Source organism: Podarcis liolepis (genome assembly GCF_965112155.1).
Source record: "Podarcis liolepis genome assembly, chromosome: 3".
Classification (NCBI taxonomy): domain Eukaryota; kingdom Metazoa; phylum Chordata; class Lepidosauria; order Squamata; family Lacertidae; genus Podarcis; species Podarcis liolepis.
This window is the reverse complement of record NC_139557.1, coordinates 122,280,531-122,304,913: the sequence shown is the minus strand read 5'-3', so window position 1 is coordinate 122,304,913 and position 24,383 is coordinate 122,280,531. Positions and strand designations below refer to the sequence as shown.

At 47.9% G+C, this 24,383-nt stretch overlaps 2 protein-coding genes across 3 annotated transcripts in view; one reads left to right on the top strand and one right to left on the bottom strand.

Moving 5' to 3' along the window:
* Positions 1–24,383, bottom strand: part of FBXO16 (F-box protein 16) — an 810,609-nt gene that overhangs the window by 750,902 nt on the left and 35,324 nt on the right. The gene's annotated exons all lie outside the window — the stretch shown is intronic.
* LOC310702673 (L-gulonolactone oxidase) overlaps positions 1–24,383 on the top strand; it is a 52,111-nt gene that overhangs the window by 18,453 nt on the left and 9,275 nt on the right. The window contains exons 6-8 of the mRNA XM_083494645.1: positions 3,264–3,449; positions 20,696–20,803; positions 24,244–24,320. Coding sequence (XP_083350771.1) covers positions 3,264–3,449; positions 20,696–20,803; positions 24,244–24,320 — 371 coding nt within the window. The remainder of the gene's footprint in view (positions 1–3,263; positions 3,450–20,695; positions 20,804–24,243; positions 24,321–24,383) is intronic.

The window sequence follows — 24,383 nt, the reverse complement described above, 5'->3', positions numbered from 1 at the left end:
GGAAACACTGTTTACCTTCCCGCTGGAGTGGTACCTGTTTATCTACTTGCACTTGGATGTGCTTTCGAACTGCTAGGTTGGCAGGAGCAGGGACCGAGCAACGGGAGCTCACCCCGTCCCGGGGATTCGAACCGCTGACCTTCTGATCGACAAGTCCTAGGCTCTGTGGTTTAACCCACAGCGCCACCTGTGGCCCTAGATGGAAGTACAAACAATTAAATGGAAAAGACAGAGAGCCGAAAGAAACGCCTGGTACAGCCTAATAAAGGCCTCGCGCAACAAGGACACATCCTGTTTCTGGAGTACCATATCAGGCCTACTGGAGCATGAGCGTAGTGGGCCAATTTGTACTGTCGAACCCCAAGAATGGATGCAATACTACCGCTCCCTTTTCCAAGACTGGGATGCTCAGCTTAATCACCCAACAGTATCTCCAGAAAACTTACCAGCTTGGCCCTCAGTGTCCACGACTGGAATGAGGATATTGGCTTACCAGTTCTGCCGCTCTCTCTCTTTTTAACAAAAAAAAAAAAAAAACATTGTAGCAAACAGCATGATGTGGAAATGACAAAACCTCAGCTGCAAAACTTTGCAGAGTGATAGGCAAACCGCTTTCAATTGCTTTTCCGTGTGATTTCCCTGGAGCATGTTTCCTCCTCCGGACCTCTTTGACCTCGCAAAATTACCTATATGGAGAAAAGGCTGAGCAGCCAGAGCCGTGCTTTGCTCAAGGTCCCTCTGGGGCTCTTAATTCTACACTCCTCTCATTCTGCGGCTTCCCTGCGCGAGGTTAAGCACAGTCGGAGTTGTCATTGTTAAGGAGGAATTCAGTCAAACTGACAGTGCTGTGGTTTCACCTTGAGCAGGCAAACTCTGCAATCAGGACAGCAGAAAACAATAGCCAGCCAAGCCGGTCCATGAAGGAAGAGCGAACAGGAGCCAGGAGGAAATTTGCTGTGCAGAGAGGTCGGTAGGAAGGCTGGCGCTTAAAGTCAGCTCACTTGCACCGCCTGCTGGAGCAAAGGCTCAGGAGCTCGGAGGAGAGTTAAAGGGATGAGCTTTGGGTTCACAGAAGATGCTAAACTACACAGCGTATCATCCCCAACCACCTTAGCCACTGCAGAAAGCTTGCAGTGTTTGGGGCTTTTCCGTTTTAAAGAAAAGGCAAGCGAGAGGCAAGATGGTAGGAGCTTATAAAATTACACACGGCATGGAGAAAGTTTATTGTGTCCAATTCTGGGTGCCACAATTTAAGAAGGGTGTTGATAAGTTGGAAGATGTGCAGAAGAGGGCAACCGAGATGATCAAAGGTCTGGAAACCAAGCCTGATGAGGAATGGTTGAAGGAGCTGGGAAAGAGGAGACTGAGAGGTGATAGGATAGCTATTTTCAAATGTCTCAAGGGCTGTCACATGGAAGAGGGAGCAAGCTTGTTTTCTGCTGCTCTGGGGGGTAAGAATCGAATCAGTGGCTTCAAGGTACAGTAAAAGAGATTCCGTCTAAACACCAGGAAGAACCTTATGACAGTAAGAGCTGTTCAACAGTTGAATGGTCTCCCATTGTGGACTCTCCTTCCTTGGAGGTTTTTAAGAAGATGGTTGAATGACCATCTGTCATGGATGCTTTAGTTGAGATTCCTGCATTGCAGAGGGTTAGACTAGACTGCAGAAGAAGAAGAGTTTGGATTTGATATCCACTTTATCACTACCTGAAGGAGTCTCAAAGCGGCTAACATTCTCCTTTCCCTTCCTCCCCTACAACAAACACTCTGAGGTGAGTGGGGCTGAGAGACTTCAGAGAAGTGTGACTAGCCCAAGGTCACCCAGCAGCTGCAGGTGGAAGAGCGGAGACGTGAACCCGGTTCCCCAGATTACGAGACTACCGCTCTTAACTGTTGGATAAAAGCCGCAATGCAAAAGCCAGCTCCAGATGGCTGGAATGCAAAACAGGATGTTGTGGTTTGCAAACTGTACTGTTGGAGAAAAGGGGGAGCCTATTCTCTGTACTGAGCACCGGATGTTAGCTCAGAGTGTCATCTGACCTGTACTGGAAGTACAGGGGTGGAGCTGTGACTCTTCTGATGGAGTCTGAAGGGTGCAGTCACGTTTTCTATGTACTGCAGAATGACAGGAATAAAAACATGTAAATAGGACTCCTGTCTGTCTCATTTCCCCTCCCTGGGGGGGAAAGCAAGGAGAGAGAAGCAGAGGGTGTGTTCTCCTCACGTCTAATGAGGAGAATCACCAGTTTACGACCTAGTCTCCCGGGAGACGCAGACGGAAGGTAAACAAGTATCCCACTCAATTTGCCCGGGGGAGGCCAGTTACCTCTGACTGTGAGCTGAGATACTGACACTAACCACTATGCCACACTGGCTCCTGCAGCCTTTCTCAACCTGTGGGTTCCCAGATGTTGTTAAACTACAACTCCCATCACCCCTAGCTAGCAAGGCCAGAGCTCAGGCGTGATGGGAGTTGTAGTCCAACAACATCTGGGGACCCACAGGTTGAGAACCGCTGGACTAGAGGATACCAAGAGCTCCCTTCCAATTCTATGATTCTGTGAATTTCTTCCAAACGAAATCTCAGCTGTGGGGGATGGATGGAGAGGGGATCCTTTAGGAAAGATCTCTGTAGGCAGATGTGCACCCATGCGCCCCACCTGCCAGACCTGACTACAGGCAATCGAATGTGAGAACCGACTCCAGCAGGGAGTGCCCTGTTGGTGTCACTATGAAGGCTCCCCCTGCAGTGTTGTGCTTGGGACCCGCCATTCACCAACACTGCCAGCGCACAAACGATACAGCAGCTGAACCCAAATGTCACCTGAGATAGAAGATGTCATGGCTTGATAAAGGTAAAGGGACCCTTGACCATTAGGTCCAGTCGTGGCCAACTCTGGGGTTGTGGCGCTCATCTTGCTTTATTGGCCGAGGGAGCCGGCGTATAGCTTCTGGGTCATGTGGCCAGCATGACTAAGCCACTTCTGGCAAACCAGAGCAGCACACGGAAACGCCGTTTACCTTCCCGCCGGAGTGGTACCTATTTATCTACTTGCACTTTGACGTGCTTTCGAACTGCTAGGTTGGCAGGAGCAGGGACCGAGCAATGGGAGCTCACCCCGTTGCAGGGATTCAAACCACCGACCTTCTGATCGGCAAGTCCTAGGCTCTGTGGTTTAACCCACAGCGCCACCCGCGTCCCTCTATGGCTTGATAGACCCCAGACTAAAGCATGTCTCCCTTCCCTCTTACTTCCCTTGCAGGTGGTCGCCTTGACACTGTTGACGGCTTCTGGGGAAACGCTGGAGTGCTCTGAATCTGTGAATACTGAGCTGTACCGTGCAGCCTGTGTCCACCTGGGCTGCTTGGGCATCATCCTGAACATCACCTTCCAGTGCGTGCCAGAGTTCTACCTGCAAGAGACGACCTTCCCATCAACGCTCAAAGAGGTAAAATAACAGTGTCATGGAAACATTTTGTTGTTGTTTAGTTGTTTAGTTGTGTCCGACTCTTCGTGACCCCCTGGACCAGAGCAGGCCAGGCACTCCTGTCTTCCACTGCCTCCCGCAGCTTGGACAAACTTATGCTGGTAGCTTCGAGAACACTGTCCCATCATCTCGTCCTCTGTCATCCCCTTCTCCTTGGGCCCTCCATCTTTCCCAACATCAGGGTCTTTTCCAGGGAGTCTTCTCTTCTCCTGAGGTGGCCAAAGTCTTGGAGCCTCAGCTTCAGGATCTGTCCTTCCAGTGAGCACTCAGGGCTGATTTCCTTCAGGATGGATCAGTCTGATCTTTTTGCAGTCCATGGGACTCTCAAGAGTCTCCTCCAGCACCAGAATTCAAAAGCATCAATTCTTTGGCGATCAGCCTTCTTGATGGTCCAGCTCTCACTTCCATACATCACTACTGGGAAAACCATACCTTTCACTATACGGACCTTTACTGGCAATGTGATGTCTCTGCTTTTTAAGATGCTGTCTAGGTAAACATTAGGAAACATTAGGAAGAACTTTCTCTGGTAGGAGCCTTTGGACAATGGAAAGGACTCCATTGAAAGGTGATGGGCTCTCCTTCATTGGATGTTTTTAAGCAGAGGTTGAATGACCATATGTCACAGATGCTTTAGCTGAGATTCCTGCACTGCAGGGGGTTGGACTAGATGACCCCTGGGGGTCCCTTAGCCCTCTAAAATTTTACGAGTCTATGAATCAAACTAACACTTTTTTGAGGTGTGTGTGTTTTATATAAATGCAGACTCCAAGAACATCTCTTGGCAGGACAAATGATCCTAGAACACTTCAGCCAGCCTGCAATTGCAATTAGTTAATGAATATTCTTCCCACACGCCTACCGTCTTCGAGTGTCTCATTTGTTAGAAAATCTTTTAAGCTGAGGACTTTAACTAGGAAGATTAAGTGACTTGCAAGGAGTATCTGTTCTTTGGAAATAGATTTTTCATTGTCTGCTGTGTTTGTGTGCCTTTTCCCATGCAACCTGAATTCTTAACCATTTGTTTGCTACACGTAAGCCTGGGAAAATATTTCTGCTTTAAAAGTAAAGATAAAGGGACCCCTGACCATTAGGTCCAGTCCTGACCGACTCTGGGGTTGCGGCGCTCATCTGGCTTTATTGGCTGAGGGAGCCGGCGTACAGCTTCCAGGTCATGTGGCCAGCAGGACTAAGCCGCTTCTGGCGAACCAGAGCAGCGCACGGAAACGTCATTTACCTTCCCGCCAGAGTGGTACCTATTTATCTACTTGTACTTTGACGTGCTTTTGAACTGCTAGGTTGGCAGGAGCAGGGACCGGGCAACGGGAGCTCACCCCGTCACGGGGATTCGAACCACCGACCTTCTGACCGGCAAGCCCTAGGCTCTGTGGTTTAACCCACAGCGCCACCTGTGTCCCGCTATTTCTGCATTAGCATGCACCAATTCCCCCCCTTTTTTGTCTTTTAAAATTCTCCTAAACAATTTTGTGTACCATTTTGGCTCATATACACACTTTTGCAAGCCGTTTTGCAAAGCATTTTGAAATCCCATTCTCACTAAAATACAGTGGTACCTCGGGTTACATATGCTTCAGGTTACAGACGCTTCCGGTTACAGACTCCGCTAACCCAGGAATACTACCTCGGGTTAAGAACTTTGCTTCAGGATAAGAACAGAAATCGTGCTCTGGTGGCACAGCGGCAGCTGGTGGCCCCATTAGCTAAAGTGGTGCTTCAGGTTAAGAACAGTTTCAGGTTAAGAATGGACCTCCGGAACGAATTAAGTACTTAACCCGAGGTACCACTGTGTCCATTTTTGTGCATATTTTCTCCTAATGCAGTCATTTTTGTGAACATTGCTTTTGGCGGACGAGCCCTACCGCAAAAATCAGGGAAGGGGCGATTTCTTGAGGGATAGCTGTGTGCATGATTTGTGCATGATTTCCAGAAGCAAGGATTAGAATTGTAGAGTCGCAGAACTGTAGAGTTGGGTTAGGTGGGGCTTGCATTAAAATGCGACGCGGACCAGATTTTGCTCCATAGCCTCTCTCCAAGGCCTGAGGCTGAAATAAGCCTTTTCTTTTCCTCACCTTCCTAGGTGAGGTCTCTTTCAGCTGCACTGAGGTCAGGACATTTTGCATGCACTCTGCTGCTTTGCTGGGGACACCGCCGGGCACTCACTACAGCGGCACAGAAGGGACACCTTCGGGTTGACAGTGATGAATTGGGTTTGCTTTGCAGTTCACCTCTGGGGGTTCACGACCAGGCAGTGCAGGATGGGAGCATCCAGGAGCCTGCAGGCGGTGGCTGCGAGGGAAATGGAGCGAAGGGATCTAAAGGGGCGTCAGTCATGGTCAGGGGGACTGAGGTTAGCACAGTGAGCATATGCCGGGGCAAGGGAATCATAGAATCATAGAGTTGGAAGAGACCACAAGGGCCATCGAGTCCAACCCCCTGCCAAGCAGGAAACACCATCAGAGCACTCCTGACATATGGTTGTCAAGCCTCTGCTTAAAGACCTCCAAAGCAGGAGACTCCACCACACTCCTTGGCAGCAAATTCCACTGCCGAACAGCTCTTACTGTCAGGAAGTTCTTCCTAATGTTTAGGTGGAATCTTCTTTCTTGTAGTTTGGATCCATTGCTCCGTGTCCGCTTCTCTGGAGCAGCAGAAAACAACCTTTCTCCCTCCTCTATGTGACATCCTTTTATATATTTGAACATGGCTATCATATCACCCCTTAACCTCCTCTTCTCCAGGCTAAACATGCCCAGCTCCCTTAGCCGTTCCTCATAAGGCATCGTTTCCAGGCCTTTGACCATTTTGGTTGCCCTCCTCTGGACACGTTCCAGTTTGTCAGTGTCCTTCTTGAATTGTGGTGCCCAGAACTGGACACAGTACTCCAGGTGTGGTCTGACCAGAGCAGAATACTGTGGCACTATTACTTCCCTTGATCTAGATGCTATACTCCTATTGATGCAGCCCAGAATTGCATTGGCTTTTTTAGCTGCCGCGTCACACTGTTGGCTCATGTCAAGTTTGTGGTCAACCAAGACTCCTAGATCCTTTTCACATGTACTGCTCTCAAGCCAGGTGTCACCCATCTTGTATTTGTGCCTCTCATTTTTTTTGCCCAAGTGCAATACTTTACATTTCTCCCTGTTAAAATTCATCTCCAGTTCCTCCCCAGCCAGCCCGTCTCAACAAAGGATATTGCAGAGCTCAGAAAGGTGTTGGAAAGGAACACCCAAACCAGCCAAGCAGCTGGAGCACAAGGAAGCAGAGGCAGCTGTCTTTGTACCAAGTCCATCTAGGCTAGTATTGCCAGCACTGACTGGCATCAGCTCTCCAGGGATTCCAGAAAAGGACTAAAAAATACTCGGAGTCGAGAGTGGATTTCATGCGCGTTATTCAGCTCATAGTAGTGAGGAATGGAAGTTTTCCCGAACTGTCTGCTTTATATATATTATTTCCACAATGGGCCCCACGTGATTGGCTAACTCCGGGATTCTCCTGTAGGCCAATCAGGTTGCGGATTCACTGTAAGGTGTAAGTTGTTAAAATGACCACACAGGAAGCGTCCCTCTGCCAGGAAGTGGTGAAGTTGTGGAGAGATTGTCTCTTCCAGGCCTATATCTAGATAGGCAGAGACCAAAATAAATATAAAATAGAGCTGCGTTTAATTATGTAATCAGATAATCAAATTAATTTGCTGAATTTCTTGAGAGGTCGTGTCTTGAGAGCAAAAGCACAGAGCATCAAGGTTTCTAAATATATCTCGTGTTTGGAACAAGGGTGGTTTCTGAAGATGGCAAAAGTGAGGGGGAAATCTGTATATTGGGGAGAAAGAGGTAAACCATTAAGATAACCAAAAGTCTGCTTTTAAAGTCGCCGTCTAAAGCGCTCAGAGGTTTGGCGATTTCTATCGGTGGTTCCTAGCCACAATGCCTCCACTTTTGGAGAGGAGATTTGGTCTTGTGTTCAAATCCTGGTTGTTGGTTTCCCATAATGGACATCTGGTTGGCCATTGTGAGAGCAGAGAAAGGGCTCTTTCGACATTCACACTCCCTGCGCCTGTGTCTCGCCTGGCTCTTTGGGTCAACCTCAGTTCAAAGGTAAAAAACAGCCGACTCTCTTCCCTGGGCGTTGCGCTGCAAGGCGGATCGCCTCCATCGGCCAGAGAAACAAGCCAACCTCGGCCGTGATCGATGTTCAAGCAGGCGTTTGACGAAGGCAGCATCTGCCCTGGAAGGGTCTATTTTGGGGCTGGCCTGTCCTCTGAAATCAAGCTCTCTCATAAACAGGCAGCAGGACTGACAAAACGCAACCCAACCCCCACCCCCAAGGAAATGCAGATCGCACATGATATGTGGCCCCCGCAAATCTTATTATTGCACTCTTGTGGCATTTTGACATCTCTGGGCTTCCATTTGCATCCCAGTAGGAAGTTTGGGTGGAAGAAGAAATTCCGGCGAAAGAAGAATGGCAGACGAAATGAATGGACTATGCAGAATTGAGGTGCTCTGGTCAGACCTCACCTGGAGTACTGTGTCCAGTTCTGGGCACCACAATTCAAGAAGGACACTGACAAACTGGAACGTGTCCAGAGGAGGGCAACCAAAATGGTCCAAGGCCTGGAAACGATGCCTTATGAGGAACGGCTAAGGGAGCTGGGCATGTTTAGCCTGGAGAAGAGGAGGTAAAGGGGTGATATGATAGCCATGTTCAAATATATAAAAGGATGTCACATAGAGGAGGGAGAAAGGCTGTTTTCTGCTGCTCCAGAGAAGCGGACACGGAGCAATGGATCCAAACTACAAGAAAGAAGATTCCACCTAAACATTAGGAAGAACTTCCTGACAGTAAGAGCTGTTTGACAGTGGAATTTGCTGCCAAGGAGTGTGGTGGATTCTCCTACTTTGGAGGTCTTTAAGCAGAGGCTTGACAACCATATGTCAGGAGTGCTCTGATGGTGTTTCCTGCTTGGCAGGGGGTTGGACTCGATGGCCCTTGTGGTCTCTTCCAACTCTATGATTCTATGATTCTATGATTTTATGATTCTATGATTCTATGAACTGGACAAAATGACAGGAAGGATTCGAAACCTGCAGGACCAGAGATTTAGGGAAGATTGGAAGAAGTATATGAATTATTTGAAGGGCAACTGTAATCAAGAAATTACGCTAGTAGGACTACAAGAAGTTTTGTAAGGAGAAATATACTGTAAGGCCCAAGAGGCACAGCAGGTCAGAGGGGCAGACCACACAACCCTTTGAATTAATTCATGCAGATCTGTCTGGCCCCATGTCTGTTGAGTCACTGGGAGGATCAAGGTATTCTCTGCTTTTGATTGATGATTTTTTGATGTGTTACAAAGTAGAAAAAGATAGAGATATTGGTCATGAAGAGTTGGACACGACTAAACAACTGAACAACAACAACCAGCTTTTCCCCCAGGTTTGCTTTTCCTGCTCCCCACCAGTTGCTTAAATGCTCTTAAATATTAAATCGCTTTCCCCCAAAGCTTTGCCTCTTCTCCAGCGCAGCTTAATGGCGCAGAGTTAGGAGAAGGGTGGCGGAGGCTGTTTGTTTCGTCGTGCCTCCCGCTGCTGCCATGAACAGTTCCCTTTGGCCCTCACGCATTATGCGTCTCATTGCTCCTGGTTTTGCCCCTGAGCCGCAGCAATGGGCTGTGCAAGCAGATGCGGCTTTTATGTCCAGCAGAACTGCCTGGCTCCGCCATTGAGCCACTGAAGTCCCGTGTCGTCGTCTCCTCATTTGCTATGTCCAATTTGTGCTCATTAGCTCTCCTACTCTCTTTGCCTCGAGCACATCATCATGAGGGTAGTAATGAGGTTTCATGGAACTCCCTCTGGCTTATCGCATCCTTCAGCTGATACCCTCCTACCCTTTATTTTTAAATAAAAAGCTACTGTGAGACCGAGTTACAAAAGCCAACCCAAAGAGTTTTTGGAGGTTGCATTTTTATTTTTATTTCCTTTTTATTAAAGTTTCCACTTTAACAATCCAATCAAATCACATTAAATAGTCCAAATTATACATTGTTGTTGTTTAGTCGTGGACCCCCTGGACCAGAGCACGCCAGGCCCTCCTGTCTTCCACTGCCTCCCGCAGTTTGGTCAAACTCATGCTGGTAGCTTCGAGAACACTGTCCCACCATCTCGTCCTCTGTCGTCCCCTTCTCCTTGTGCCCTCCATCTTTCCCAACACTGTCCCACCATCTCGTCCTCTGTCGTCCCCTTCTCCTTGTGCCCTCCAACTTTCCCAACATCAGGGTCTTTTCCAGAGAGTCTTCTCTTCTCCTGAGATGGCCAAAGTCTTGGAGCCTCAGCTTCAGGATCTGTCCTTCCAGTGAGCACTCAGAGCTGATTTCCTTCAGAATGGAGAGGTTAGGGTGACGAGTGCCAGAGTGCATGGAAATGCCGTTTACCTTCCCGCCACAGCGGTACCTATTTATCTACTTGCACTGGCGTTCTTTCGAACTGCTAGGTTGGCAGGAGCAGGGACCAAGCCACAGGAGCTCACCACGACACAGTGATTCGAACCGCCAACTTTCCAATCAGCAAGCCCAAGAGGCTCAGTGGTTTAGACCACAGTGCCACCCATGTCCCTCCAGTTGCTGTAAACCGCAGGAGGGGAGAGTTGCTCTTGAGCTCAGGCCATGCTTCAGGGTTTGTCCGAAGAGGCATCTGGTTGGCCACTCTGAAAGGTAGACTAGATGGGTCCCTATTGCCTGATCGGTCTTCTTATGTTCCTAAGCTTTGGAGGGATTTAAGCTAGAGAGTTGGAGCTGAGCCAAACAATTAAGCACCCTCTCCTCCTTACCCAAAACGCATCGCCCAAATTACTTGGGCTGTTTCAGTCATGCAACTTAGTTATAACATGTAGTTCAGCCCTTAGGCAGATAGTCTGGTTTCTTACTAATGAAATTAATTTGACGCTGACAGTTCAGGTAGATCCATTAGAAGCTGTATCAAGCCAGTAGCCCATCCTGTTCTCTCTTTAGCCAGACAGATGTCCCAATGGGAAACTAGCAAGCAGGATTCGAACAAACTGGACACTGACAAACTGGAACGTGTCCAGAGGAGGGCAACCAAAATGGTCAAAGGCCTGGAAACGATGCCTTGTGAGGAACGGCTAAGGGAGCTGGGCATGTTTAGCCTGGAGAAGAGGAGGTTAAGGGGTGATATGATAGCCATGTTCAAATATATAAAAGGATGTCACATAGAGGAGGGAGAAAGGTTGTTTTCTGCTGCTCCAGAGAAGTGGACACGGAGCAATGGATCCAAAAAGATTCCACCTAAACATTAGGAAGAACTTCCTGACAGTAAGAGCTGTTCGGCAGTGGAATTTGCTGCCAAGGAGTGTGGTGGAGTCTCCTGCTTTGGAGGTCTTTAAGCAGAGGCTTGACAACCATATGTCAGGAGTGCTCTGATGGTGTTCCCTGCTTGGCAGGGGGTTGGACTCGATGGCCCTTGTGGTCTATTCCAGCTCTATGATTCTATGATTCTATGAACACAGGAACTGTTGTTCAGGGGCACAATGCCTCCGACCACAGAGTGAAAACATTGCCATCAGAGCCAGTCGCCATGGGTAGCTTTTTCTTCCGTTACTTTGACTAAGCACTTTGTGATGGTATCCACGTTGGTGGCCGTAATACAATGCCTAGTTTTATGGGATTACCAGCAGCGATGGAATAACTATGCGCAGTCATTACAAAACATCCAGCATACCTGAAATAGTTGTGCGGCAGACCATAAATAGCCAGATGAACGAGAAGCAGTTCCTCAACACTACATCATCTTGGCCTCTGACCTCTTCTGTGTTGCCCTAAGACCAACATTGCCTTTGCCTTCCAAACATTGTTATGGGCTAAGAATGGATAACTTTGAGGAATGCGCCGTGTCTGCAGACGGTGCCCAGACCTTTGTTTCCTGGGTCATCAGAATTTATTCTTGTCCTCCTCATGGTCAAAGTCCTCTTCACGTCACCACCAAGACTTAGCACCCCAGCTCACATTCCTGGCAGGAGCGCCTTTCTTTAATCTTTTTATTTATTTCTAAATCCGCCACAAAACGATCCCGGGACAGTTTCCAATGTTTGTTGTTGGCATCTGTCTGTCTCAATGGAGTGAGCCTCCGGGGGTGAAGTCCAACCACTGTGTTTACAGCAGCGAAGTGACCTCCCTGAAGCACAAGCCCGGGCCGTGTGTCTGGAGGTCCTGGGCTGCTCAGACAAGAAGACTCCCCTCTCAGCCTCGCTGTTGTGTTCCAAAGGAAAGGAGAGCAAGATGTATTGGGGGGGGGCACATTATCTACCTGGCCCAGGCTTTTGCCTGGCTCTGCAAGACCCTGTCCCCGGGTTCCCTTCTAACCGTACACTTCTATGATTCTATTCCATGTGCGCCGGCAAATAACCATCAAGGCTTGTTATTATTATTTTTTTTAACCCACCATTGTTCTTCCTGGGGAGGTGCAAACCATTAGTCCCATGGCCTTGGCCAAATTGCCACTCCACCCACTTGCCATAACCCTGGATGAATCTGTTTGGAATTCTGTGCTGGACCCGGAGGAGAAAACGGAAGCTAGGCTGGTCATGTGACTTTCACTCATCCCATGAGGCAAGGTGGCCACGGGCACTGCCTGCTTCTCCACATTCGCTGCTGTTTTCCTTTTCAACCTTCAAGCAGAGAAGGAACATCCATTACCAACGGTAGCATCCGCATGATAAATGGGTGCAGTAATTGTCCAATTTGTCTTCTTTAGGAGCGGCTTAGCTCTCAAGCGTTCTGTGTCATCAAACCTTCCTTTCTTTTTGAAGTTCATTATCTTTGCAATGGGACGCTGGTGGTACTGTGGGTTACGCCGGTTCCCTTGGCCAATAAAGCGAGATGAGCGCCACAACCCCAGAGTTGGTCACAACTGGACCCTAATGGTCAGGGATCCCTTTACCTTTTATCTTTGCAATGCCAGTAGGTAGCTCCGGGACTCAGCGCCAGCTCTCTGTTCACAACCAGCAGCCTTCAGTTGCTTCGTACTTCCTCTTAGATTCAAGGCGTCTTCCCAATCCCCAGCGTCAAAGCGGCTGCAGAGAATGCAGGCCTCTTTGGCTCAGGAGAGGGGCATGTAAACACCAAGGAGCAGATCCAGATTTGTTCGGAGAAGGGAAGCGCCGTGTAAATGCTAATCTCCCCATTAATCCTGCCTGTCAGGGCCCATTTCCCAGTCTCTGTGTCGGTGGGCCCAGCGAAGTGGAAGAGAGCGAGTGAGCGCGGAGAGGCTTGAAATATTCATGCCAAGGGAGGAGATGTCCTCAGCTCTGGCAGCGGATATACGTTGTGGAAAGAAGCCTCGGTCTAGTCTCTGCCACAGATTACTGCTTATGTAAGGCTACCCTCCTTCTCGCTCTCTCTCCCGTGGCTCCTTTTTTCTTGTTGTTGTTTGTTGTTTAGTTGTTTAGTCGTGTCCTACTCTTCGTGACCCCCTGGACCAGAGCATGCCAGGCCCTCCTGTCTTCCACTGCCTCCCGCAGTTGGGTCCAACTCATGCTGGTAGCTTCGAGAACACTGTCCCACCATCTCGTCCTCTGCCGTCCCCTTCTCCTTGTGCCCTCCATCTTTCCCAACATCAGGGTCTTTTCCAGGGAGTCTTCTCTTCTCATGAGGTGGCCGAAGTATTGGAGCCTCAGCTTCAGGATCTGTCCTTCCAGTGAGCACTCAGGGCTGATTTCCTTCAGAATGGAGAGGTTTGATCTTCTTGCAGTCCATGGGACTCTCAAGAGTCTCCTCCAGCACCAGAATTCAAAAGCATCAATTCTTCGGTGATCAGCCTTCTTGATGGTCCAGCTCTCACTTCCATACATCACTACTGGGAAAACCAGAGCTTGAACTATACGGACCTTTGATGGCAAGGTGATGTCTCTGCTTTTTAAGATGCTGTCTCCTTCATGGATCACTGCCTTGCCATGGCGAAGATGCTTGAATATCTCAGAGAAGCTATGAGCTATGTCGTGCAGGGCCACCCAAGATGGACAGGTCATAGTGGAGAGTTTTAACCAAACGTGATCCACCTGGAGCAGGAACCGGCAAGCCACTTCAGTATCCCTTCCAAGAAAACTGCATGGACAAAGACAACTGGCTTTTTTCTTAGAGGTTACCAAAGCAATATTGGGTGATGAAGGATCCTGCCGGCTGCAACGGCAAAAGCCTTTTTCCTGGCAAGATTTCTGCATCCTGTCAGAGGCAGGTGGTTTCCCCGTAGAAGATAAGAGGCTGCTGGATCAGGCCTATGGCCCAGCTAGTCCAGCAATCCTGTTCTCACAGTGGCCAACCCGGTGCCTGTGGGCAGGATTCCCACACAAAGCCAATCTCCTCTCCTTGGGTTTCCAGCAACTGAAATTCAGACGCATTGCTGCTTCCAGCCGTGGATTTGCTTTCAAAGGGCACACCTGGAGCAGAACGACTCCTGGAACCGCAAGAGAACCCCCATCTTTTACTCGACAGCCTTCGCTCGTACGTTCCAGCCTGGGAATCATGGCAACGATTCTTTTTGGCGCTCGGCCCCTGTGCCAGCACCTGTGGTTTTTCAAAATCGTTATTTCTGCTTGCCTTCCAAAGCGCTTTTCTTGAAAAGGTGCAAATCAATGGTGCCACGGGGTTTAGATGTTACATTTCATTGCGCCAACTGCATTTCATAATCCCGCTATTCACTGCCGGAGGAGCTGTGTAGGCGAGCAAGGACAGCCATCGGTGCCCTTTCCCTCCCAAAAAAACTCGTTCAGAGCCACCCCGCAAGGTAAGTTAGGCTCGGAAGGAATGTTTGTGATTTTTCAAAACATACATTTAAAGCGGCAGAGGGCTGGGAGCACGGCGATTACTGATGGTTTGATGCACCTGGTGGGAATGCAAACCACAGCTGCTAGAACAGCTGTGGAGCCTGCGATCCAATTTTAATCCACTTTACTGTGGGACAATTTGTGCCTCTCCTCTTCCTTCCTTCCCGTTCTGACGGCCAAGTTCCATCTCAGCAGGTCTCAATTCCTTACCAACTTCTCCATGCAATTTGGTGGCCAAAGGTTTCCTCACTTCCCAACTCCTTTAAATAAGAAGCACAGATTTACATAAGAACACAAGAATAGCCCTGCTGTGGCCGCCTCTCCTGGTATGCCCCACGGAGGACCTTACAGTCCGCAAATAATAACATCTTGGAGGTCCTGAGCCTCAAGGAGATTAGACTAGCCTCGATCAGGGCCAGGGCCTTTTCGGCTGTGGCCCCAACCTAGTGGAACGCTCTGTCGCAAGAGACCAGGGCCCTGCGGGATCTGACATCTTTCTGTAGGGCCTGCAAGATGGAGCTGTTCTGCCAGGCCTTTGGCCGGGGTCCAGTCTGACTCTCCCAGTCTGACTCCCCCTTTCTCTTTATAAGAACTTGCATGAAAATGGCCCCCCAACTTTTCTCACAGGCTCATATAAGATCAGTATAAACAGTTAGGCCTGGTGAGCATTTAAGGTCCTCATCCCTAATTTGCAGGTTGCCATCTGATTGCATTTCACTTTGATTCTGATTTGATTTTAGGATGTATTTTAATTGATTGCTTAATTTTATGGTAATATGTTATATATTTGATGTTAGCCGCTCTGAGCCCGGTTTTGGCTGGGGAAGGCGGGGTATAAGTATTTTTTAATATATTATTATTATTATTATTATTATTATTATTATTATTATTATTTAATTATTATTATTTTGATGGCATTTTACCATTGTACTGTTGAGAGTGTATTAACTTATGGTCTGTGTGTGTGGTTTGGGAGCTGCTCGGTCAGGGGAAAAACAATGCTGTCCAGGGTTGTAAAGACTGTGGAGAGAATAATTGGGTGCACTCTTCCCACCTTGGATCAAATCTACGTTTCCAGGTGCCATAAGAAAGCGGCAGAGATAGCGCAGGATAGTGCGCACCCCGGAAATGATCTCTTTCAGCTTCTGCCTTCTGGAAGAAGGTACAGGGTTATAAAGACTAGGATTAGCTGCCTGAGAAACGGTTTCTATCCAAATGTGATTTTGGTTTTAAACGCAGTGTAAGGTAGTCTCTGTGGGAGTATATTGTATTTAATTATGGGGTATCAGAGTTTTTAGGGGGCTAACCAGGCTGGAATAGCTGGGATAGCAGGCTTGTTGGTTTTGAATGTCTTATGTAGATTTTTTTCAATTTCGTTGTTCTGTATGGGACAATGACAATAAAGATTATCGTATTGTATCGCATTATTATTATGTTCTTCATCCTCTCCTCACAGGGGCCAAACAGATTCTCCAAATGTAAACCCACAAGCAGGATTCGAGCAGAAGAGCTCTTTGCCCTCTTGTGGTTCCCAGCAACTGGGATTCAGAAGCACAGCTGCCTCCAACTGTGGAGCCAGAACATAGTCATTGTGGCTAGTAACCATCAGTAGCCGGCCCCCCTCCATGGCTTTGTCTAATCCTTTTTCAAAGCTATATAGGTTGGTGAGCATCCCTGCCTCCTGAGGCAGTGAGTTCCACAGTCCAACTATGTGCCGCATGAAGAAGTCAGGCGTCCAGCTTCGTTGCATGTCCACAAGTCTTAGTGATATGAGGAGAGGGACAAACGCTCCACCTAAATCTCATCCAAAATGGGGGGGTTTTTTGAGACATGTACTCTGCACCACCAGCAAAACCGAAGCCATAATTGACACGTGTCAATCCATTAGTTCTTCAGAGGACAGAGCGTGGCTGCGAAGGAGCCTGGATAATGAAGTAACTGGGAGCAGGAGCCCGTGCTGGAGCGACGTTGGCCTTCTTAAATTAGGTGGATCTGCTGCTAATTTGCCGCGTTTAACTGCATTAAATTCATTAGCACGGACCATTTCACCGACGTGCACTGATGTTTTGCTTTCTTCCCTGAACATAACTTTTTAAGATGGAGCCGCTGTATACAGCTGCTCAGTGCTGAGAGAGAGAGATGGCTTCACAATCGGCAAAGTGAGAGCAATTCTGGACTCAGGGCTCCGGGCACCAGCCAGCTGTTGCTCTTCGGCAAAGCTTAGGGCTGGATCGGGCGATGCCTTCATTGCTTACGACATGCACCTTCTGTGAACTGTCCTGGCAATGCCCAAATATACAGATGAATGTCATGCGAGTAATGAGTGATGATGGAGGATGAATCGCAGCAGCTGGCGTGGCTCCTGGGTGCTTTTCATTCAATTCCGTGTCCAGTCAATTCTGTTTCAGTCAGTTCTGTGTCCAGGGCGGCTGTTTATCAGCTCCATCTGGTACGCAGGATGAGACCCTCCCTGCCCGCGGACTGTCTCGCCAGAGTGGTGCATGCTCTAGTTATCTCCCGCTTGGACTGCTGCAATGCACTCTACGTGGGGCTACCTTTGAAGGTGACCCGGAAACTACAACTAATCCAGAATGCGGCAGCTAGACTGGTGACTGGGAGCGGCCGCCGAGACCATATAACACCGGTCTTGAAAGACCTACATTGGCTCCCAGTACCTTTCCAAGCACAATTCAAAGTGTTGGTGCTGACCTTGAAAGCCCTAAATGGCCTCGGCCCAGTAGACCCAAAGGAGCATCTCCACCCCCATCGTTCAGCCCGGACACTGAGGTCCAGCGCCGAGGGTCTTCTGGCAGTTCCCTCCCTGCGAGAAGCCAAGTTACAGGGAACCAGGCAGAGGGCCTTCTCGGTAGTGGCACCCACCCTGTGGAACGCCCTCCCACCAGATGTCAAAGCGATAAACAACTACCTGACATTCAGAAGACATCTGAAGGCAGCCCTCTTTAGGGAAACTTTTAATGTTTAATAGGTTATTGTATTTTAGTGTTTTGTTGGAAGCCGCCCAGAGTGGCTGGGGGAACCCAGCCAGATGGGCGGGGTATAAATAATAAGTTGTTGTTGTTGTTGTTGTTGTTGTTATTCAGAGCCGCAGATCTTGCTGTTCCCCACCCCCCCACCCCAATAAAAGACAGGGCTGGACTCCTGCCTTCTGAGAGCGCTCAGGGCACCAGGTTGGGGAAGCCTGAGCGAGAGAACTGAGCAGTAATGTCTTTGGATCACAGCAAAAGCAGCCGATCCACCAGGAGCCTGTGGGCTGCATCTCAAGGTGGTGCTTGGAAGATGGAGAGAGCAAGCTTTAAGCAGTTCCATCTTCTTAATGATGCGGCAGTCGAGAATAACCACCACTACCCCGCAAGGGATAATTCCTCAGAATGAAAAAGCTCCGCTGCCTCTACCAAGCCTGTCCTCCCCCAAACAATAAATGGAGGCTAAAAATCAGAACATTACAGCTACTGACGCTGGACTTTGGGACTCTGCAAGGCGAGAACCTGGAAGGAAACGTTCCATAATAAGATGCCGTCATGTCGCTGAATTTGCGTCCCCACCTGTAACCTATTAAAAGCTAGGAGGGTTGTGTTGTACCTCCAATCACTGCTACTCTGAATTCTCAATCGGTGTGTCTTCAAATACATTTGAGCTTTGCCAAAAATTGCCACAGAGTGAAGATTTTGCATTTCGTGACTGTTTGGCCCCACTTTCTATGGTTCCCATGCCTGTCAGCTGAGGATAATGCCTCGTGCATCTGCTGAAATGGATGTTAGTTCTCAAAGGTTTGCACCACGATAAATCAGAAAGGTGTTTTCGCTGCATCGGGCTTCTTCTTCAAACCTCCCCCCTCCCTCATCTTCCTTCTCCTTGTTATGTTAATAATAATAATAATAATAATAATAATAATTATTATTATTATTATTATTTATTTATTTATTTATTTATACCCCGCCCATCTGGCTGGGCCTCCCCAGCCACTCTGGGCGGCTTCCATAAAAACCAAAAATACAGTAAAATATCACACGTTAAAAACTTCCCTGAACAGGGCTGCCTTAAGATGTCTTCTGAATGTCAGGTAGTTGTTTATCACTTTGACATCTGCTGGAAGGGCGTTCCACAGGGCGGGCGCCACTACCGAGAAGGCCCTCTGCCTGGTTCCCTGTAACCTAACTTCTTGCAATGAGGGAACCACAAGAAGGCCCTTGGAACTGGACCTCCTTTCACATAAATTTCAATGTCATACCCTAAAAACAACTAAAAATAGGTATAACCAGAATCCACCACCCCCCAAAAAAAACACCCTGATAGATTTAAACAGGGGCAGACTTTGTCTTTTCAAATTTAAGCGGCGCTCCTTGCGAGGTGAAAATTTAGCTCCTCTCTGTTTCTCGCCTTCTGTTCTTCTCAATTCACTACATCATCATTGCCCAGCATGGGGGAACCAGTCGTGCTGCCCTAAATCCACCTCTGGCTTAAAAAGAATACAAATAAAAAGCCCCAAGGCCTCAGAGATCTAACTTTCTCTTTCCATCCTGCTGGAAAATCTCGCCAAACAAAGGCGTCTTCCATTGTTTCTGTTATGTTACTAAGCTTGGATCCTAGAACGATAGACCAGTAGGATCCTAGAATGCAGCAACTGATTGGCTTGCAGGAAAAGACCAATCAGGCTCCAGGAGGAAGTTAATCGGCCTATTAGGGTGGTAGGATCGTAGAATGCAACAACGGATTGGCCTGCAGGAAAAGACCAATCAGGCTCCAGGAGGGAAGCAGAATCAGCCAATCAGACGGGACTCATTGTGTAAATAGTGTACAGTGGTACCTCTGGTTGTGAACGGGATCTGTTCCGGAGGCCCCTTTGCAACATGAAAAGAGCGCAACCCACAGCGGCGTGTCTGCACACGTGCGGGTTGGGATTCGCCGCTTCAGTGCATGCCTGTGACGTCATTTTGCGGTTCTGCATATTCGCGAGCAGCAAAACCTGGAAGTAACCCCTTCCGGTATTTCCAGGTCACCGCGAGACATAACCTGAAATAATGTAACATGAAGCGGACGTAACATGAGGTATGGCTGTATATAAAAGCCTGAGGTTTGGGAGGCAATTCAATCACTGTTTTACAAGCTGCAATGTTGTTGTTGTCTAGTCGTTTAGTCATGTCCGACTCTTCGTGACCCCCTGGACCAGAGCACGCCAGGCCCTCCTGTCTTCCACTGCCTCCTGGAGTTTGGTCAAACTCATGCTGGCAGCTTCGAGAACACTGTCCCACCACCTTGTCCTCAGTCGTCCCCTTCTCCTTGTGCCCTCCATCTTTCCCAGCATCAGGGTCTTTTCCAGGGAGTCTTCTCTTCTCATGAGGTGGCCAAAGTCTTGGAGCCTCAGCTTCACGATCTGTCCTTCCAGTGAGCACTCAGGGCTGATTTCCTTCAGAATGGAGAGGTTGGATCTTCTTGCAGTCCATGGGACTCTCAAGAGTCTCCTCCAGCACCAGAATTCAAAAGCATCCATTCTTCAGCGATCAGCCTTCTTTATGGTCCAGCTCTCACTTCCATACATCACTACTGGGAAAACCATAGCTTTAACTTTGTCGGCAAGGTGATGTCTCTGCTTTTTAGGATGCTGTCTAGGTTTGTCATTGCTTTTCTCCCAAGAAGCAGGCGTTTTTTAATTTCGTGACTGCTGTCACCATCTGCAGTGATCATGGAGCCCAAGAAAGTAAAATCTCTCACTGCCTCCATTTCTTCCCCTTCTATTTGCCAGGAGGTGATGGCCCCAGTGGCCATGATCTTAGTTTTTTTGATGCTGAGCTTCAGACCATATTTTGCGCTCTCCTGTTTCACCCTCATTAAAAGGCTCTTCAACAAGCTGCAATAAAGAGCATGAAATCACTACAGGACTCCGAGTATATTTCAGTTTCCAAAAACTGCACCAAGTGGGGCACCTCTCATATTTTCGTATGGATGCTGTTCTGCAGAACAGGGTCAGCCAGACTGAAAGCCATTACACTGTGGCCATTACACTGGGAATCATTTTCTCTCGAGGTGCTGCAAGTTTTGCACCCGGGACTGAGTTTTTCAACACACCTGACTTCCCCTAGGGATGCTCCCTTATGCTGAGTCAGATCTTTGGTCCATCTAGGTCAGGCATGGCCAAACTCGGCCCTCCAGATGTTTTGGTACTACAACTCCCATCATCCCTAGCTAACAGGACCAGTGGTCAGGGGTGATGGGCATTGTAGTCGCAAAACATCTGGAGGGAAGCAGATGCTGTTCTGTTGACCAACATGCCTGGCAGTGCTTTCCTCCATTCAGCTTCTAGCCCATCCACTCTTGTCTCCTTTTCCCTCTGCCAGGTCCTGGACAACCTAGACAGCCACCTGAAGAAATCTGAGTATTTCCGTTTCCTTTGGTTCCCTCACACTGAGAACGTGAGCGTCATCTACCAAGACCACACCAACAAGGTAAGTTGTGATGCTCAGGTGGCCAGTGGAATAGCTGTAAAGTCTTTTTTTTTTTTTTTTTTTTTTTTTTTGGAGGGTGGAAGGAATTGGAAGAAGGGATTGTGACTCCACCGGTCGCTATGCTCTATCTATTAGATGTCAAGGAGATAAAGGACTACAGTGGTGCCTCGCAAGACGAAATTAATCCGTTCCGCGAGCCTCTTCGTGTTGCGGTTTTTTCGTCTTGCGAAGCACAGCTATTAGCGGCTTAGCGGCTATTAACGGCTTAGCGGCTATTAACGGCTTAGCGCCTTTAAGAAAAAGGAAACAAACTCGCAAGAACTCGCAAGACGTTTCGTCTTGCGAAGCAAGCCCATAGGGAAATTCGTCTTGCGGAACGACTCAAAAAACGGTAAACTCTTTTGTCTAGCGAGTTTTTCGTCTTGCGGGGCATTCGTCTTGCGGGGCACCACTGTACACAACTTTTAGAAGACATCTGAAGGCAGCCCTGTATCTGGAAGTTGTTTTTTTAATGTTTGACATTTTATTATGCACTATATTCTGCTGGAAGCTGCCCAGAGTGGCTGGGGAATAATAATAATAATAATAATAATAATAATAATAATAATAATAATAATAATAATAATATAGGCATAAACTGAGCAACCTCCAGCCCACAGGCCAAAATTGCCTCACCAGGCCTCTCCATTATTTTAAATAATATTTTTATTTATTTTCCATCTCATAACATTTAAATACATCTTTGTTATTCACATTTATTTTCACTCATATGAGCTCATCGGTTTCCCTCCCTCCCGCCTCATGGTTTCCGTAATTCAATTCCATATCATTTGTACCTCTCCCAATTTACAATTAATTCATTCCCATTTTCATAAATTTTTAAATAAATATAAAAAGGTATTGGTCACTGACATTGCAAGTCTGTTTAAATCAACCCTGTTAGTGTTGTTAACTGTTTTCAGTTTTCCTTCAAATATTATCCAAATTTACTCCAATCTTTTTGGAAAGCTTGATCACGCTGGTTTCGGATTTTCCCGGCCAGCTTCAGCAGTTCTGCACATTCCATCATCTTCGTCTGCCACTCTTCTTAATGTTTGGAATTTCTGCTGCTTCCATTTTGGGGCTAAAAGAATCCTTGCTGCTGTTGTTGCATACATAAACAATTTTTGGACTGTTTTGGGGAATTTCTTCACCTACTGTACCCAGTAAAAATGCTTCTGGTTTTTTAAACATTTTGTACATTTTCTTCAACTCATTATATATCATTTCCCAATAAGCTTTTACTTTACTGCAAGTCCACCACATGTGATAGAAGTTTCCCTCCCACCAGGCCTCTCCATTTGGCCTGCAAGGCTGTTTTGCCCAGACCGTGCCCACCTGCCCTTCACCTTACATTATATGTCACGCCAGGTGTTTGGTGGGCAGAGAGGTGGCTGCTTTCTCTTCAGAAATCAGGGTCAAAATATGCACAGCCGTCTAACATTTGTTAAAAAACCTGAAGCATTTTTGTTAGGGATTGTAGGGAAAGACCTGCCCAAAAAGCTGAAAAACATCTTCATGTATGCGACAACGGCCGCGAGAGTCCTAATAGCGCAAGGATGGAAGACTGAAGAAATTCCAACTAAAGAATCATGGCAAGAAAAACTGATGGACTATGCAGAACTGGCAAAACTGATACATAAATTACGGGACAAGGATAACTGTGACTTTAAAGATGAATGGGAAGCTTTTACAAAGAATTTGAAAAGGCAACAAAGTGAATTGGACTCCTTGGCAGGTTTTGAATAAACAAAGGAGGAAAAGGGGGGGGGGGTTAAGGATTATATGTTTTTGGATAATATGTTTTGTTTAAATTTTCAATAAAAATTATTTTAAAAAGAAACATGCACAGCCATCCATCAGGCGACGTGTAGGAGTTGAACCCTGCTCCGTGAGTGTCTTCCTGCCAAACCTGAGACGCAGCTTTAACAGCTGGACGAGATGGTATCAGGGGATCAACAGGTGGATAGGACCACCCACCTGTCAATCAGCTGGTGTCATAGTGATGCCAGCTGACAGACAGGTCGTTGGTCCAAGGGATGGAGGGAAGTAAATATCTGCCTCCCAACTCCCAGGGCTTAAGAAGGATCCCTACTCCTGGCATAGGGGGTCCTCTTGAAGCTGCCTGACAGTGGTGGGTGTGATCGCCCCCACACTCTCCCACATGAATACACACAAGCACAGTATCCCGCACAGCTGATCCATGCAGATCATCCCTGCTCATCAAAGGATCGATCTGATGACCAGAGAAGGGAAGATTTTGTTCCTCATCAGGACCCTGGGCTGATCAGAGAGCAGTTTTAAGCTCTCCACCTTGCCCTCTGTGGGAATGTTCAGGGTGACAGGAGAGGATATATTGTTTATTAATATCCTTCCTAACTTGCGCTACCAAGTTACTTTACTTAGCAGAGTTACATTCCCCGCTTTTTATATGCACAGCAGATAGCTGGTTGCAAGCTCGTGTGAGCCTCTCAACTATTACAGTGGTACCTCAGGTTACGTACTTAATTTGTTCCGGAGGTCCGTACTTAACCTGAAACTGTTCTTAACCTGAAGCACCACTTTAGCTAATGGGGCCTCCTGCCGCTGCGGTGCCACCGGAGCCTCCTGCCGCTGCGGCGCCACCGGAGCACAATTTCTATTCTCATCCTGAAGCAAAGTTCTTAACTCGAGATAATATTTCTGCGTTAGCCGAGTTTGTAACCTGAAGTGTATGTAACCCAAGGTACCACTCTGTACAATTCAGTCTGTCTCAGATTGAATTGTATGTTCCTGGTAAGTTCCCTTGAATCCCTCTTTAAAAATAAAAATGCCACAATCTTATTCAAAGTCAATAAAAGGAGTTTACTCACATCAGTTCACGGTTGGATTCCGGAAGGCAGACTTAGTTACAAATATGTACATGTGGATCTACCCCATATGGGGGAATAATCCCAGTGCTGCTGCTAGCTGCTGCTAGCAGTCCTAGATAAAAGGTGGTCCAATGAACAAGGGAGTCAAAAAGAGGGAAGGGTGCTCTTGCGACTCGTCCTTTTGTTACCTGGACAGGTAAGGTCACGCCCACCTTCTATGACAGGCAACAGGAAGGATGCTCCAGCCCAGGAGGAACAGGAAGTTTCGACTGGCTGGACCAAACATTCCCTCGCATGTCCACTCTAGGAAAACAAGGAATGTTGTACTTGACTGCCTCTCATGGATCACATCCCACACCCTCCCCATTGCTAGGTCTGTGTTGTGTGTGTGTTTTACCGTCGCCACGCAAATCAGTGGAGTCTCAGGGCAGGAGGTGATGTAAACTTACGTGGCTGGGGGCTGATCCGGGCCAAGGTTTTGAAGGCCACATCTTCCCTGCTGGGCAATGTCTGTAGCTTGTCTCTTTCCCTTCTTGCATGTCTTTGCAGCCTCCCGCTTCCTCTGCCAGCTGGTTTTGGGACTACGTGATCGGATACTACCTGCTGGAGTTCCTCCTTTGGGTCAGGTGAGATTCAGTGTGCCTTGGCAAGGCATTCGTGTGGGAAGGACCACAGATTTCAAAGAAGCT